The 18,674-nt window shown below is 34.1% G+C and overlaps 3 protein-coding genes across 3 annotated transcripts; 1 reads left to right on the top strand and 2 right to left on the bottom strand.

The window, feature by feature from the left end:
- Nucleotides 1–1,917: 1,917 nt before the first annotated feature.
- LOC122609409 lies at nt 1,918–2,520 on the bottom strand. Its single transcript, XM_043782455.1, has one exon. It carries the CDS (start codon nt 2,518–2,520, stop codon nt 1,918–1,920), a length of 603 nt encoding a protein of 200 aa, XP_043638390.1.
- A 10,629-nt stretch (nt 2,521–13,149) lies between these two features.
- Nucleotides 13,150–14,433, bottom strand: LOC122609408 (protein ALP1-like). Its single transcript, XM_043782454.1, has one exon. It carries the CDS (start codon nt 14,431–14,433, stop codon nt 13,150–13,152), a length of 1,284 nt encoding a protein of 427 aa, XP_043638389.1.
- Nucleotides 14,434–16,150: 1,717 nt separating this feature from the next.
- Nucleotides 16,151–17,607, top strand: LOC122607670 (probable aspartic proteinase GIP2). The gene has a single exon (XM_043780688.1). The coding sequence runs from the start codon at nt 16,155–16,157 to the stop codon at nt 17,466–17,468; it is 1,314 nt and encodes a 437-aa protein (XP_043636623.1). The 5' UTR covers nt 16,151–16,154; the 3' UTR covers nt 17,469–17,607.
- The last annotated feature ends 1,067 nt before the right edge of the window (nt 17,608–18,674 follow it).

Raw genomic sequence — 18,674 nt, 5'->3', positions numbered from 1 at the left:
TTTAATCTTCTATTCATCATTGTTTCATAGGACCTATATGATACATGATGATTCAAATCAACATCAAAACATTTATCAAATAAGTACTATTTGGAGGTTGTAGTTTAGCTTGATTCACGTCACTATCATTGAATGTTTTAAATATCGGCCGGTATTATCGTTAATACTGGTACCGAAAGATACTCCGGTACAACTAGTCCGGTATTTTCAATATTCATTATCGTCGATATTTTTAGATTTTCTCGGTATTACAAAATCGGTTTTTTCCAAAAAAAAATGATTTTTTTTAAATGATTTTATAATACTTTGATGTTACTTTTTGTTCTTTGTAAACTTTATATGTACAACTAGTCCGGTATTTTCATTATTCATTATTGTCGATATTTTTAGGTTTTCTCGGTATTACAAACCCGGTTTTTTCCAAAAAAAAAAGATATGAATTTTTTAAAAATGATTTTTGATACTTTGATGTTACTTTTTGTTCTTTGTAAACTTTAAAATTTATATTTTGTTATTAAATATATCTATTTGGTATTATTTTGAGTGAATTGTAATTGTATTTTGATTTTTTTTAGTTAAATATAACAAGTTTTGTAACATTTTTATATAAAACAAAATGTATTATAAAATTAACCATACCATTAAAACCTAGAGCTGTAAATGAACCGAACAGTTCATGAACCGTTTGGCGGGAATTTCATTCGTGTTCGTTCGTTTAGTTAAATGAACAAACATGAACACCAAAATTTGTTCGTTTAATTAAACAAACAAACATGAACACAACCCTCATTTGTTCACATATGTTCGTGAACCTTCGATAATATGTTCATGAACATTATGTTCGTTCATGAACACAAATGAACGAATATGAACAAGCCATTATGTTCGTATATTTGTTTGTGAACACAACATTATGTTCGTTTATCCGTTGGTGAACCGTTCGTTAAGTTAAACGAACGAACATAAACAAGCTTCCGTGCGTGTTCGTTCGATTCATTTACACTAATACCAGTATCAGATATCATATCAATACAAGTAAAATACCGATATTTAAAACATTGGTATCATTACATGATTCATTATCAATATACATATACTTCAAAGTTCAAACCATCTCAAGACAAACGTCTATTTTCAAAAGGAGTAAATGTAAACAGTTATACATGGGCTTGTATTGATACTTTTATAACTTTCTTTTCTTAAAGACGCACTCAATAGACCCAACAAAATTGAAACGATTAGTATACATTTAGAAAAATCAAGGTGGCAATAAAAAACAATATATACATGCTATCTACCGATAAAATCTATCTATAATATAACTAAAAGAAGGGGTTGAGGATACACTTGGCGCCCTTAATCTTTCTCTTTTAGCCTAACCTTTAGCCTAATACTTTCTCCTTATTGATTCTCTATTTTTTAATATATATTTAATAAAAAAATGACCAACCTTTAATAATTAAATATTATAAAAAAATCTTTATTATTATTATTATTATCTACTTTTTTGTTTTTTCTTTTTATTTAACTAAAGTTGAAAAAAAAGGTCAACTTGAATCAATGTTTAAATGGAGTTAATTTTTATATGTTTCTTCTTTAGATTTCGTATCGATTAAGTTGTGATATTGGTCATACATTATTTGTTTCTTAACTAAAGTTGGAAAAAAAAAAGTAAAATCGAATCAATATTTATATGGTGTTAATTTTCATATGTTTTTTCTTTAGTTTTTGTATTCATTAAATTGTAATATTGGTCACACACTTTTTGTATAAAAAAAAGGGTAAACTAGTATTATTTATATTTAGTAAATTATTTTTTGAAAATTTAATTATGAACATGGACTTTTATTTTAAAAGATCACAAAAATAAAAAGTAAAACTTTATTTTTGTGATAAAAAATTAATAAACTAAAGAAGTCAAATATGAAGATTTAGCAATGGATCAATAAAAGTTTGTTTTATATCTGAACAAGATGAAGTTGTTAGAATCAAAGTTGTTTTATAAGTGAATGAGCTATCAGTCGCACGATCTTCTATGATTTCCCTAAATAAAGGCGATTGGTTAAGGACATTTATATCGTTCTTCGAACCAGCTGTGCAGAAAAAAACATGCCAAATCCACCTATCGTACGAAGCTACCGCTTGAAGCATGATGGTTGGATGACCATGATCACCAAGCGTAAATTGACCTTGCCATGCCTTGGGACAATTTTTCCAAGGCCAGTGCTTGCAATCAATGCTACCAAGCATGCCTAGGAAACCATGAAGCTCCTCATGTCGAGCATACAAGCGTTGTATGTCCTCCGGTGTTAATCTGCGCAAGTATTCATTCCTGTAAAGTTCAAACACATACTTACAGTAATAGTCTAGATAACATCTTGCTATTTCTTCATCCATCTGTAGATACTTGTCAAGCGAGTCGGGATTGTAGCCATACGCCAACTGATGTATAGCGCATACACACTTTTGGATTGTGTAGAAACCAAACTTTCCTCGACCATCAACCTGCTTGTCTTGCATTCTTTGAAAATGTAAGGGCACCGCACCTGGATGTCGAGATGGGTATGATATTATGTCGTTCACAATGCGCATGAACATAGGTCGTGATATACGAAATCATCGCCTAAAGCTCTTCAACGAATACTTTGGGTTTTCGTTAAAATAAGCTGCCATTAGACGCTCTACAACACCATATCGATCTCTCTCGACGGGCATACGGGGTATGAATGGTCTTCATTAGGAAATAAATCTCGTCTCACGTACGTTGGTACACTCGAAGGAAACATGTTGTTCATGATGATTTGTGTATACAAAAGTGTGTTTTGGTATAATATATCTGATTATATGGAAGAGTAGTGTGATATGGTGGTTCAATTGAAGTGTATATATATCCATTTTGAAAAATTAGCCGTTAAGGACCAAAAGTGACATTTTTTGGAAGTCAAAACAGCCGTTAAGGGGTCTGTTTTGCCAAATGTTGAAACTTTTATTTTGTCTCCTTCCTTCGAATAAGTAGCCGTTACAATTCAAAAAAGATAAAAAAAATAAATAAACAAAGCTACACAAACTCGTCCCTGTAGGAACGACACCATTGGACGAAAGTATCGAACGAAGCTGGGACCAGTCCCACCTAATGGTGTGGACTCGTTCATTGTTGGCGAACGAGCTCGAGGACGAGCCCATTGGGCACCCTCTTATATACTTTTTGTTTTATCTCGATACATGTAATAAACTTCAAATCATGATTACATGAACAATGAGTTGGCATTTAGGGCAGAAACGTAAATTCATATATCCAGGAAAAACTACTTTCAACAAAGGGTTAGATACTTAGATATATATATGCTTTCATAAAGTTGTTCTAACTTATAACTTTTAAACTCAAATTAGAATGTGGCACTCATGAAAGGTTCCACGTAAACACAGCACACCACAAGTTTATTTAAGTTTTAACTAAAGGTGATATGAATCTTAGAATTTTTAGTTGGTCTTCATATATTAACTCGCAATTAAAAAGTCATTTAAAAGTCATAAATCACTTATTCATTTTTTATTTTTTTTTCAGAATCTATCTACGTATAACAAGTGAGTGATCCTAAGTTAGAAGAGTACACATGCCAATTAGCTAGTTTGCTAAAAAAAAATGTCTTCGTCCTTCACTCATCCTTCAATCTAGATTAACCCATAACATTAGGAGTCACTAGTCCTTAATCCGTTTTTCGGTGACTAGTCCTCCATGTGTAACACCCCAATAATTTTAAGGTAATAAATTAACCCTTTTTGTAGTTTTGACATTAAAATAAGTTCCTAATATTTTACTTTTGGATATCGGGTTAATTTAGTTGGAACTTTGGCGGATAACGGGTAAATTTTACCCAAAAAGAGGCATGGGGCATGGCATCACCCAAGGATGCCAGCCATCTTGTTTGTTGACTCGCCTTATTCCACTATCACTCTTATTCTCTTTTCTACATGCATTCCATCCAAAAATCAAATTTGTAATCTTTAATCCAAGGCTAAAATCAATAATAATAATCATCAAGAACAATTTATCCCTCCATCTTTCAAGATTAAAAAGCTAGGGTTTGGGTTATTTGGTGGTGGTGGTGGTCGAAGTCATCAAGGGAAGAAGGGAAGGAATAACTTAGTGATTTCAAGTATTAAATTTATCTTGCATTCCTTGAGGTAATTACTTCTTAACTTAATTTCCTTTCCTTACTAGAAATTAGGGGTTTTTGCTAGTGATGAGCCCAAGCATGATTTTCCCCCAAATTATTGGATATTTTGGGTTAGTTATTGAGTTTCTTATATTAATTTTGATTAAAATGAGAATGTTGGTGGAAAAGCTCCAACTATGAAAAATGGTGATTTTACTAGTAATGGAAATAATGATGATGATGATGATGAAATCTTGGAATTTATATGAAGAGTTTGTTAAGTAAGCAACTCAATGACTTAGTGGAATGAGTTAGAGGTTAGAATGCTAGTGAAAGAGTTGTTTAGTTATGTTGAGATAGCTAGGAAAGTGAACATCTTCTTATGTATGCATTATGATATATGATAGGTTGAAAGCTGGATATTGTGCTTTTGCGGTTATCTTGATTAATTGTTGTTTTCGCGAAGGAGGTGAGTATACTTGCATATATTGTATATTCGTTGGGTCAATTACCATTCATGTTGAGTGAGTCCATGGTGGTAACTGATTTGGCGTTAAGTCCCATGTTTATGGTTGAGTTTGATTACATGCCTAATTGGTGGCCATAGGCTCATGTGGAGCATTTGTTATTGTTATATTTGTTTGTAATTGTAATCATTTGCTTATATGGATCCATGTAATGCCTAGCCCAAGAGTGAGTATTATGGATATGACACGACGGTGTCATAGTCCATATGCAAAAGTACCTTGAGCATTGCCCTCTTTCGTTTATATGATATTATGCAAGCATATTCACTAAACATTCGCTTACCTTTCAGATGTTTACCCTTTTGATTATAAGTAGTTTCGGAAGAAGGAACTAGGTTTGCTTGTCTTGAAGAATAGAGAACGAAGTTGCTAATGACTGTAGATAGTTGGAAGGTACTTTGGCTATTCTCGGAAGAATGGCATGTTTTGGTTAGAAACCTAGTTGTCCCTCTTGACTTTGGCTCATGGTACATTTTGGTTATTATTGGTCATGTTTTGATATGTTTTGTAAATGGTCATGGTCATGTCTTTTGAAGTTGATAAAGATGGTTGGTTTGGTTGTAAGATGTCAAAATGGGTAATCGACCCATATGGTTGTGTAGTCGATCATGGATCAAATGAATTTGACAAATATGAATGTTTTCAGATTAGCTCTCTTACTTTCAATTCTGGAATGTAATTTGCCTATAATTTGGTTTGTGGTTTGAAGGTTTTGGTTAAATCTTAAAGTGAGCAAATTTTGATGTTGCTGAACTATGGGCCACTACGGCGTAGTAGAGGAGGTTTTGTCCACTGCGACGCAGTGGAAACCCACGGCCAGATTTTCTTTTCCTCCCACTGCGGCGCAGTGGGGATTCTTCTAGTTTTGGTCCGAGGTTTCCCACTGCGCTGTAGTCGACCTCACTACGGCGCAGCGGGGGCATATAAAAAAAGAAAAAAAAACTTCCGTGTTTTCAAATTTATCGAGTCTTGTCGTTTCACCATGGATGAATGTCTATATAAGCATATAATATGGGTTTTTAAGTAAATGTAAACAAGTATTAAAGTAAAACAAAAAAAACAATATGTTTCCCTTAACTAAAAATCAACGTGCATCATGAAAATCATCGTGCATCAATTGCTTCGTGAATCTCCGTGCATCTGTTTAACCATGATCTAAGAGTCAAGATCTTGTCTTACTTGTTTTACTTTAATACTTGTTTTACAAATCTATCTAAGCATTTACCATTCAAGCTCGAACTTCAAATACATAATTTGATTAAACTTGCAAACCTATCTAAGCGTTTATATATACACTATATATATATATAGTGAAAAGTTATTTTGAGAACCTTTTTTTTTGCGAGAACCTTTGAGAACTTTTCAAATCAAGCCCAACCGATGATTATTTTTTACATGAAAATTGTTTTTTGACTGTTTTCTGAATAACTTATGTGTAATTTTAAAGTTTATAATTGTGTGGAGGCATAGATTATCATCCGTTATACAATTATATGGAGATTTGGATTCTTGATCATATGTGCACGAATATTGCTATGATTACATGTGATGGACTTGCATACATGTGATCATAGCAATATACGTGCACATGTGATCAAGAATCCAAATCTCCACATAATTGTATAACGGATGATAATCAATGCCTCCACACAATTATAAACTTTAAAATTACACATAAGTTATTGAAAAAACAATCAAAAAACAATTTTCATGTAATGAATAATCATCGGTTGGGCTTGATTTGAAAAGTTCTCAAAGGTTCTTGCAAAAAAAGGGTTTTCAAAATAACTTTACCCTATATATATATATAAGGGTGAGTTATTTACAGTACAAACATTTAAAAAAGTACAAAAAGTACAAGGTTTTCCCCCATTCTTCTTCCTTCTTCCTTCCATCCCCGACCACCATCACCCCCACCATGATCATCTCCGACCACCACCAAGATCCTACGGCGACGGCGACCATCTCCGGCGAGACTTACACATGTGTAAGTTAACTTTCCGGCGAAAATCAGGTTCGTTTTTGGGTGGATACGGTACAGGCCAGAGGCCCCATTCGTTTTAAGGTGACCGTCAAGGGACGCGTATGAGAATCGTATGGATTTGATGGACGACGATCCAAGAGATGGTGACGGTTTGCTACGGTACGGGCGAAGCCCTTGTTGCCGACGTCGTGGTTGGGGTGGTCGGAGATGATGGTGGCTAGTGGTGGTTGTCTCACGAAGGAAAAAACCTAGAAATTTTAAACCCTAAAATGCTAAAAAAAACTTGTACTTATACATGTGTAAGTCTCGCCGGAAATGGTCGTCGTCGCCGGAGGATCATGGTGGTGGTCGGAGATGATCATGGTGGTGGTGGTGGTGGTGGTCGGAGATGGAAGGAAGATTGAAGATGAAGGAGGAAAAACCTTGTACTTTTTGTATTTTTTTAAATGCTTGTACTATAATTATCTTTCCCATATATATATATATATATATTGTATATTGCGAGCTTTTTCCACAAGTGTTTGAAATTCAAGTTTATTTTTATCACTTATGGAGTCTGGGCTCTAGCAAAACATTCACATATAGTTTTTTTTTTTACACACGAGCTTATCTCAAGTCGATCCAGATCTTCTTTAATGTATTAGGAACCGAGCTCAAATTCAAGTAATAAAGCTCGATCGATCTTGAGCTCCTACATTTTGAACAAGATCAGACTCGAAAATTGCCTAGATCAGGCTCGACTCAACTTATTTACACCATTAGATTTATCATTGCATTGATTATGTATAGAAAGTAGTTATCCATTAGTTTTATTTGACGCAACACTAATAATGACTAGTCTTTCGGGAAGATGCGTTTGACATTCTGAATTTCTGACTTTTTTTTTATTTGATGTAACACTAATAATGACTTCTTTTATCGGAAATATTTTCTGTCCATCTCAAGATATTTACTTATGGTGATACGAACCCGACTTAGTATATCAAGACGTGATACTATTTTTAAACTTAAATATGATTCTGACTATCAATGAGTTTGGTTTAACAAGTATAAACAAGGCTATCATTGTATTACATGTTCAACTTTGTTACATAAGAATCTCAAATCAATTTAAATAGTAAATACTACATTAAACCATTACATAAAAAAAAATCCCAAATCAATATGAAGACTACATTAAAACAATTTCATTTTTTGAACGATAACGATCTAATAGAATTTGTCCCCACCATCTAAAGTTTAGAGCTTGTTCATACGAGAATATAATCAGTTGTCTTGAATGCATGAGGGTTCTTTACATTCTCATGAAAAGCCATCCAAGGAAAAACCACCTAAAGCCCCCATCCACCCTAATTTGTATTTTTCGGGTTACCATAAGTCAAACCTTTGAATTAAGTATAAAATCTGATGACTCAACCAATCAAGTTAGATGATAGGTTTAAACGAGGGGTTTAATTCAGGGAATCTACTTGTTGAAGGTGTCCTTTAAAAGTGAAACCATTTTGTTATAAATTGGGCTTTGGGTAATACATTGGGCTTTTGGCGACTATTGACTTATTGAGTGAAACATAATACGGAGTAATATTTATTAAAAAGTATTAAATTGACTTTTTAAAACAGATGTGATCGTGACATATATTCGAATTTCATAGAATTTATCACAAATATGAATCTAGCAAATTTGATGGAAAAGAAATTTGAGATTTTGTTTTATCATAACTTAACAAGCCAAAAAATTAAAAATTAAAAAAAAATTAATCTTCCTAAATATACTCTTAAAAATCCTCCTAAAATCTCTAAATCATGACAAATAAATTCCATTAATTCTCTTTCATAATCTTAGCTCTTAATTTTGACACATGTCATGATCCTATAATTAGGAGGATTTTTACGAAGTTTAATTAAGAGAATTTATTATTTTTTTTATAAAAAAAAGCTTCTTTCCTTTCCTTTCCTTTCCTTTCCATCAATTTCTATGAAAATCTTTGAAAATTGAACCAAACTCCTCTTTAAAAAAAAGACAATATAAATGCTTTGCATGATGGGTCATTAGGTCAGCATGAGTTTAACTATTTAAGTCAAGACCAAAACAGTATAAAAGTTTTGAATTTTGGTCAATGAAACTGATAATTGATTTATGAGTAACCATCCATAAAATGTTACAAGCCCCTAATGTATATAAAAATTTGGAGATTTTTGTTATCAATTAAAAAAAAAAAGAATTTTAGAAACAAAATGCAAGAAAATTTGTTAAACAATTACATATTGGATGAAGGACAGTCCAATATTACGAGATCACAGAGGGCTTACACTTCAAACTATAAGACCCTCTCCTCGAAAGCTTATGTTGAACTTCTTTTGATAGAAGCTTTTACTCTTCAAAATGATGCACGTCAAATATGATGTTGTAATCCTACACAAGACAATCCAATCCGAATGTATTTATCCTTTAGTTTTATAAATTGCAAGTCTCTCCAATCTTGTGACCTTAAGTTGTAGATGTCATGTACTTATACTTGAAAGAGTTGAATGCGACCTACCCAACAAGGAGTCTTAGTGAGATAGTAAAGGCATATTCCGTAACAATATCATTTTAAAACTGAATTTATATTGTCCACTTGCGTTTCTCTTAACCAAATTATTTTGTGATGTGGGATGATAGTAGGGATGGGCGTGGGACCGGTCCCGATACCGACGGTACCAGTCCCGAAAATCCCAAAAATGTGGTACCGGTCCCGGTCCCAAATAAGGCGGGATCGGGACGGTACCGGGAAATCCCGTAGTTCGTGGGATTTTCCCGGTCCCATCCCGGTCCCAATCCCGAAAACCATCAAATTATAATACTGGTCCCGATCCCACTTAGGACTCGGTACCACTTCTCGGTACCGGGATCGGGACGGTACCGGGACGGGACTCGGGACTTGGGACTTTCGGCTCATCCCTAGATGATAGAATATCCATAATACCATCTTTAACAGCTAGGTGATAAAGGTGGGTGAAACGATGAAGCATGTAGGTGAATGGTTAAGGCTATAGGTGATATATAAAGGTGAAAGGAGATAGTTGATATGTTTCACTTAGATGAAATAGAAGATAGTTTAGTCCATTTCTTATATTTTTATTATTTTGTTATATTTTATTTTATTTTGATTGGTTATATTATGAAGCATTGTTGGGTATAGTGAGTATTATGAGGTACTAAATTTGAAAGTGAATGGTTAAGGAGAAAAAAAAAGGGTGAAAAATATGAGAATGTGATGCTGATGTGACAAGGAAAAGTGTAAGTGTAGAGGTGAATTGTTACAAATGGTTTAAGAGTGGGTGGTGGAGAAGATGATTACAGACCCCTAGTTGAAAACCTTACGTATGACAAGTGATAGCCGGCTAGGTGGTGGCTATCATCGACCTAAAATGGCACGCTTTTTTATTATCTATTTTTCTACTATTTTGATTGGACAAGTATTTGGGTATATTATGAAGTATTAGAATAAAGCAAGTAAACTAAAGATAGGGTCCAATTTAAAGGGGACGAGCTATATGGAAAAAGTGGTCAGAAGGTGATGCTAATATGACATTACTTTTTGAAAATGATAAAACAAAAAAAATGGTTACGAATGATCTACTAAAAAGATTAATGTATATGCTATAAGCACAAGTCTAATAATTGGTTTGTATTACATGATTCAAACTCAACTAACAAACAACTTCAAACCAGAAACTTTTAAAGGATTTGTAATCATGATATGATCAAGTTAATTGCATACTTCCATGGCAAGATCACCATTCTTATGGGTGACTATTTGTGGATTGAGCGGGTTCAAAGGATGAAGTCTATAGAGTTACAATTCCGGTCTCCAATCATACAAACAGAGAAAAATGATATCTTATCAATTTGTCATATCTGGTTGTAACTTTTTATAAGGGTAAATATGAGTTTTTTTTCAATTTAAACAACATATATACAAATTTAATTGTATAGAATCAAATTTTGATTTGGACTACTTTAGTTTCCCTTATAGTTAAAACATATATAACCCATTTGAGGAAATTTGGACTACGGGTCAAGTACCTAGATTAAAAAAGAAGAAGAATGTGGAGGGTTGGGGGCATTGTTGAAAGTTGAATAAATGCCCCAAAAAAAGAATGTTGGCCCTTTGTTGGTACAGTGGGTGAGGCCAAGGGGTGAATGGTCTTATACTCTTATATATTACTCGTACTATTTTAGTAACCTATTTTTGTCCTGTTTTTGTTTGTGGTCCTCTACTCTATCGTAATATTAGATGATCTGACCATACCACTACTACACTATCAAGATTCCATGTTGGATTTTAAAGCTGAAAAACTAATCGAATCAAGCTTATCTTGGCATCTGCATTGACCAATTACTACTTGATACTGGATGCCGAATTATAGCCAGCCGGTTTGTAAAATATCCATCTGGCTAGCTTGCAAAATCGCTAACTTGACTCAAACCATAGCAAATTTGTTTGAAGCTACCAGGACCTAATCTAGTCAAACTTAGAAGTTTTAAAAAATCATTGTTATTATTAAATAAAAATTTAGATTACCATTGAAATAATTGAATTTTTGAATTATTTGATGTATGTATTAAGTATTTGCACAAAATGTGTTTAGGCTCAACGGCTCAGCCTGAGTCCATAGGAGGCCCTGATTGATCATGGCCTGCCCATAACCCACCAATTGTTCAAGTGAATTAGAAAGCCCATGTAATAATAAATTGGCCTGTCCAATATTAAATCTTCGTTCCAAATCTTATAAACGTTAGATAATAAATACAAGTATACAACATTCGATTTTAACTGATTATAATAAATTATTCGCATGTCTAAACGTACAACTGTACAAGGAGAGAGACATTGATCAATCCATATGCTAAGATTTTGTGAACTGAACACATTATTCTATTTATTTTTGCTCTTACTATTCTAGATAATATAATAAAATGTTGAAACAATCTAATTCAACAAGTCCATACGGATTTATTTAGCTAATAGGTCTTTTACCCACGCGATGCGCGACTGTTTAAAAATATAGTTCAAATGAATAAGTATTGGCTAAAATTATATATAGACGTTAACTATTATTAATAATTTGTTTTTCTACTTAAATAGTATAATCTTAATGTATTATTTATGTTGTTAATATATGAATTGAAATAAAATAGTTTAAATACAAAAACAAAAAAATGTCACTAACACATTTGATTAAAGGCCATCATGAGATTTGCGATTATATAGCATTACCTAAAATGAATTGTACTCAAATTAAATTCATGAACTACAAAATAAGAGAATTCCTTAAATTGGCCTCAATCTATACATAATCCGGGAAAAATAACTAAAAACAATAGCTTTTGAAATAAATTGGCTTCCCGTTGATGTCTATTGCGGGGCGTTTGGTAGTATGGAATCATAGAGAATGAAAATGTAACAAGAAAGGAAATGGTAGGAAAGAGAATGAGTATTTAGAAAAAGAATATATTACATTGTTTGGTAACAACAGAGAATGAATATAAGAGAAATATAAAAAATAAACAAATTAATAAGAAAAAAAAAGTTTAACAAAAATTAATTATAATAAACCTTATATGATTGTATCGAAGAGAATTAAGAAGCATATTTGTTTAGAAATAAACAAGGTTTGGATTGTATCAAATAGGTTTGGTGACTATTGTTTTAGTTATTATATAGATTATACTTTATTGGTTGTTAGCTTTTTTCTTTTCATATAGTTGTTCTCTGTATTGAAAATTATTTTATCCTCTATGAGTAAAATTCTTATTATATCATTGGGTCAGCCCAACTTGTACCCCTAATTTACCCAACCCATGGTAACGGGTCCAATCGCTTTATTCTTTTGTTACCTCTAGCTCTGATGGTATATGCGCCAAGAAAAATTCCATCGGACGTAAACTAAATTGAATCTTATACCGGTGTTATCATGTGTTGTTTCTTGCCGCATGTGAGTAATTCATTTCTTGCAAAATATCCTGAAAAGTATGGAGATGTGAGTTGGTCTCCTACTCATTGAGAACATCCAAAAAATCATATGAGACCTAAAATGTCATATTATATACCATCACTCTAAATTCTATTGCTTAAAATGACCATAAGTTTACGCGCAACCATATATATGATTTTCGCTCAAAAGTTAATCACCTTAAAAGTTAGGTCTAAGGGGGAGAGGAGTCATGATTCCCAAATTCTCATCCCTCCCAAATTCCACCAATTAAATACCTCCAACTCAATTTTCTTTTTTAACCCTCCCAACCATCACTCACAAACATTTTTAATGGCATTCATGACTTTCTCATCTCTCCCAATTTTTTTTTCTTTTTCATTTATTTTAATCAAACATTAAATAAAAACTTAAACATTCATTAAAATTAAAACTAAACATTACATAAACATAAATTAAAAAGTACATAAATTTAAATTCTAAATTTCTAAAATGAAGACAACTAAATCAAACTCGCAACTGATGGTGACTGCATCGCTGGATCGTCAAGGAATGATAGGTCTAAAGCCGATACATGCGTCGTGAGATCATATCGGAGCCGATGATGCACGTTCTCATCCATTATCTCCCGGTTTGCTTCCGGGTTATAAACTCTTGGCACCGGTGGATCCATAATATGAACCGGTGATATTGCCCGCCCGTTGTCTTTGATGATCATGTTGTGTAGTATAGTACACGCAGTGACGACTTTTTTGATCTTCTCCTTTGTCCATAGTCGGAGGGGACGGTCCAAGATCTTCCATTTTCCCTTGAGAACACCAAACGCTCGCTCAACATCCTTTCTTGCAGCCTCTTGTAGTCTTTTAAATTTCCTTTCATCTTGTTCCACTGGATGAGGATAAGCCTTAACAAACGCAACCCACATAGGATAGATTCCATCGGTAAGGTAGTAACCACGCTTGTAATCATGTCCATTTAGGCTAAATGAACTGTCTGGCGCGGACCCATTACGCTCGTTTTGAAACAACGGCGACTGCTGCAAAACATTGACATCGTTGTTTTTTCCAGCGGGACCGAAAAACGAATGCCAAATCCACAAGTCATAGGAAGCAACACATTCAATCATAATAGTAGGTACCTTGTGATCACCCCTCGTGTATTGCCCTTTTAAGTGTCTAGGGCACATCTTCCATTCGATGTATGTACAATCAAGACTACCAAACATTCCTGGAATGTGGTGTCTTTCTTCATGAGCTTGTGTGATGAGAGCAACGTCATGAGATGTCGGCCTACGTAAGAACTCCTTTTGATATAAATTGACGACCGTATCACAAAAGTACTCCATGCTCTCGCGTCCCGTTCTTGCAGCCATACATAAATACTCGTCATACGTGTCAGCTTCACCCGTAGACAGTTGCTTGATCGCCGATGTGCACTTTTGAAGAGCGGTGCAACTTTTTTTACCCCGTGTGTCGTACCCCTCTTGAAAGTAACTAAAGTTTGCTTCAATATCACCAACAATCTTCAAAAACAACCTCTTGCTCATGCGAAAACGATGACGAAAAAATGGTTCGTCAAACTTTGAGTCTTCAACGAAGTAGTCACGCATTAGTATCGCGTGACCTTCTTCTCGGTCTCGATCAATATACCCCCGAGTGTCGGAAGAGGTGCCGGTATCTTCAAGCTCGGCGTACACTTGATTAAAAAACTGAAAAGTACTCCCCGTAGACGAATCGTCTAACTCCGGTGGAACACAAAATGAAGAAGATGAGGAAGAGGAATCCATTTTTTAGTAATGAGGAGTTTTTTTGAGTGAAAGTGTGAAGATATGATTTTGTTTAGTGATTTTTTTGGGTTAAAAATGAAGTGTATATATAAATAAAGAGGTAGGAATTTTTTTACTTTTTTTTAATGGGTGTTCAACGGTCAAAAAGTGGGCTGGACCCCACCACGCACGCTCCCTCCAACGGCCATATTCTCTTCAACCCGCAACGGGCTTTAATCCCGCCAGCCATCATGCGGTCCTCATGCCAAGCTATTGGCGCCGGTGTTTCCTTGATGGCATGGCCATGCCATTTGGATTCCGCTTGCCACTCCTCTCCCCCCTAAGTTTTTTACCGAAACGTATTCAACTTGTGAACTTGGATGTATTATGTGTGATTTTTATAATTAGGAAAACTATCTGTTTAACTTCTAGTTCATTAGATAATCCATATTCTTTTACTCATATGACAACCATACAAGTCATCATATCACAACACAACCATTTAAGGTTATTATTCCCTTTGATTAACCATCCAAATCTTAATACGTACGTGTGAAAACTGACCAGGGATCGAAAAAAAAGAAAATTAATTCAACAAGTATCAATTTATAAAAATGAAAAGCGTGACATTTTTGCTTACACGACAAGTCGACAACTGTTATTTATGTGAAAATCTTTATGATTTGGTTTTAAGCTCTCTGGGTAGTATGTATATCAAATACTACTAGATGTATCTAAAACTTTTTCTCTCTTATTTATTTTTTGGACAAGCTTGAATAAATTTTCCGTTGTCAAAACAATAATAGAGCAATGATAACCCAATTTCATTAGAACGCTAACCATTTCTTCCATCTCATAATAACAGTCTATCATATAAGTAGTCGTGGGGAATTGGGATTTCACATTAAGAAAGATCGGTTGCTTGATTGGGAGAGCCGATTAAACAAAATAAAATTGATTTAATTAATATTAAAAAAAAAAAACTCAAATAAAAAAATTGTGTTAAATGACATGAATACCTTCTACCAATCCCCCTCTCTTTAGAAGTCCAATTAAAAAACTATCTTACACTGACAAATAAACAAAATATGTTTATCTGTTTAACTTTGTATATTGACAACACAAATTTAGTTGGCACTCACGTCCTTTTCTATATCTTCCGGATATACAATGAAAAGTCAATATATTATTATCGATTCCATCAAATCTATCTAGTTTGAACTTTGAAACATTCAAACGAGTGAACCACAAATATCACACAATATATATATACTAGGGAAAACGCTCACTACTTTTTTTTATATATATAAATATAATAATAATCACTTCATACATATTTGTTTAACTCTAATAAGATTACACGCAAGTTATATATGATGGTTCATGATTACGACATCATACATAAACTATTGAATCGAAAACACATGTCTTATACCACCCTGTGAAATGAAAATAAAATTCCAACATGGCAACATATAACCATTTCTAGCAAAGTCATAAACCATACAATATATCAAAAGGAATTCAAGTCAAATTTTGCTTCGCAAATCTTGAAATTTCTTGATTTTAGTAGCAGCATTTTTAAATAAACATCTTCAATCAATTTCTTTGACTTTTTATTGTACTTCATGGTTGTCTTCACGTAACCTTCCTCATGCCTGAACATTGTTGACATTAATCGTTTCCTATAAATAGAAATGTGATTCCCACTAATTGTCATAACATATTTTCTTTTAACAAAAATGGCTTCATGTGCTATTCATTTGCTCATATTTTCTGTTTTTATCTATATAACTAATTTCACATATGCGCAACCATCTTTTCGGCCCGATGCATTGGTGGTTCCGGTTAGAAAAGATGCAGCCACTAACCAATATGTCACTCGAATCAACCAAAGAACTCCATTAGTAACCGAAAACCTGGTGGTTGATCTAGGTGGTCGGTTTTTATGGGTGGATTGTGATAATAACTACGTTTCGTCAACTTACCAACCGGCTAGGTGTAGGTCGGCTCTCTGCTCGTTAGCTAGAGCCGATGGATGCGGGGACTGTTTTGGTACACCTAGACCGGGGTGTAATAATAACACATGTGGGGTTTCTCCTGACAATCCTATTACTAGGACTGCAACAGGTGGTGAGCTAGCAACGGACCTTGTTCAGGTCCGATCCACTGACGGGTCGAATCCTGGTCGGCCCGTTAATGTGTCTAGATATTTGTTTTCATGTGCACCCACATTCTTGTTACAAGGACTTGCTAGTGGTGTATCTGGAATTGCTGGGCTGGGCCGGACCAGAGTTGGGCTTCCGGCCCAGCTCGCTGCAGCTTTCAGCTTTGACCGAAAGTTTGCTATTTGTTTGTCATCATCCACGTCATCAGATGGTGTTATTTTCTTTGGGGATGGACCATATAGATTCTTACCGGGTATTGACGTTTCACAATCACTCCAAACCACACGGCTTTTTATCAACCCTGTAAGCACGGCTTCATCCTCCACACAAGGCGAGCCATCAGCCGAGTACTTTATAGGAGTAAGTTCAATCAGGGTCAACAATAAATCTCTATCTTTGAACACTTCATTGCTCTCAATTGATAGTCAAGGCAATGGCGGAACCAAAATTAGCACAGTTAATCCTTACACGGTCCTTGAGACCTCAATCTACACCGCTCTTACTACCGCCTACATTAATGAGGCGGCAGCTAGAAACATATCTAGAGTTACATCTGTAGCACCTTTCGACGTGTGCTTCAGCACTGAAAATGTGCTAAGCACACGTGTAGGACCATCGGTCCCATCTATTGAGCTAGTTTTACAAAACGAGAGTGTCGTATGGATGATCACTGGATCGAACTCTATGGTTCAAGTAAACGATAACGTGTTATGTCTTGGTATCATCAATGGTGGATCAAACCCAAGGACATCAGTGGTCATTGGAGGGTATCAACTAGAGAACAATCTTCTTCAATTTGATATTGCTACTTCAACCTTAGGATTCAGTTCCACACTTTTGGGCAGGCAAACCACTTGTGCCAACTTCAACTTTACTTTGAGTGCCTAAAATTCATTTGGTTCTTATACTATTCATAATTAAATAATATTCCCATTTCTTATTTCTATATATAAGATGGGTTTATGTTGTAAATTGTAATCATTTTGTATTTTTACATATGTATACAAAAATAATCTTGTGAACCAAATGTTCAATCTACTATGAATGTCTTACATTTATGATCAGTTTTGATGTGGCGAGTAGTCTCGATCACTTTAGGAATAATTTAGAAAAACGTCGACGTTTTAGGTTATCGTATAAATATGTGACATAATTTATTTTTTCATAAGGATATTTGAAAAACAAAAGCCGCAAAAGCTTAGACGTTTTTAGACGAAACATAAAGTTTGGATAATTAATGTAACGACGTACGTGGAGTGAGACTAGTGGCCACATCAAAACTGATCATAAGTGATCTTTGACTTGAAACAAAGATTGAATGTTAAAATGTCTATATATCTTATCCAAAAATTATATAAAAATGCTTGACACGAATAATGAAGAAAGTAAAATAATACAAGATGCATAAGTCATAAGGGACCGGATCGGATGTGGTAATATTGTACGAGTATGACATTGGTTACAACATAAACTTTTTATTTCAATTTAAAAGTTGACATTCCTAGCTTTAATTATTAGCTTCCTCAACTTGAAAGGATTTTAATCCAGAAAGTATATATATATTGTGTGAGGGAAGAGACACAATACCACAATGTTAAATCCGTAGTGGCAACGTTGTCTATATTGTCTGGCCGTCTCCTTTGTGATGCCCATGCCGGCTGATCGATCGATGGCTGTAATCAGGGACGGAGCCAGAACTTATTTTGTAGGGGGCAAATTTAAAAGTCTTTTGTTATATTTATTAGAGTCATTTTTGAAAGAAATTTATAAAAAAAAAAAAATTGACCCTCACATGAGAATTAGAAAATATGGACTCTTAAAATAATTTCGTGTGAGTACAAGTTATGGGAACTTGAACATTGGTCTTTGTAATTTTGGCAAATGTGCAGGAAAAGGGGTTGCATTATATTAAACAACATAAAATAAGTTCATCGAAATCAATGATATGCAATTTAGTCTCTACATAAATTTTCACCTGACTATTGTGAATTTGTGATTACTATTATATAATAATTAGAAAATAAAATATCATTTTCACATACAGCTATATTATTTATCAATGTATGATACATTAATTCAAACAAATAAAACACT

Source organism: Erigeron canadensis, chromosome 7 (assembly GCF_010389155.1).
Source record: "Erigeron canadensis isolate Cc75 chromosome 7, C_canadensis_v1, whole genome shotgun sequence".
In the NCBI taxonomy this organism is placed as follows: domain Eukaryota; kingdom Viridiplantae; phylum Streptophyta; class Magnoliopsida; order Asterales; family Asteraceae; genus Erigeron; species Erigeron canadensis.
The sequence above is the reverse complement of the archived record's forward strand: the minus strand, read 5'-3'. Positions and strand labels throughout refer to the sequence as shown.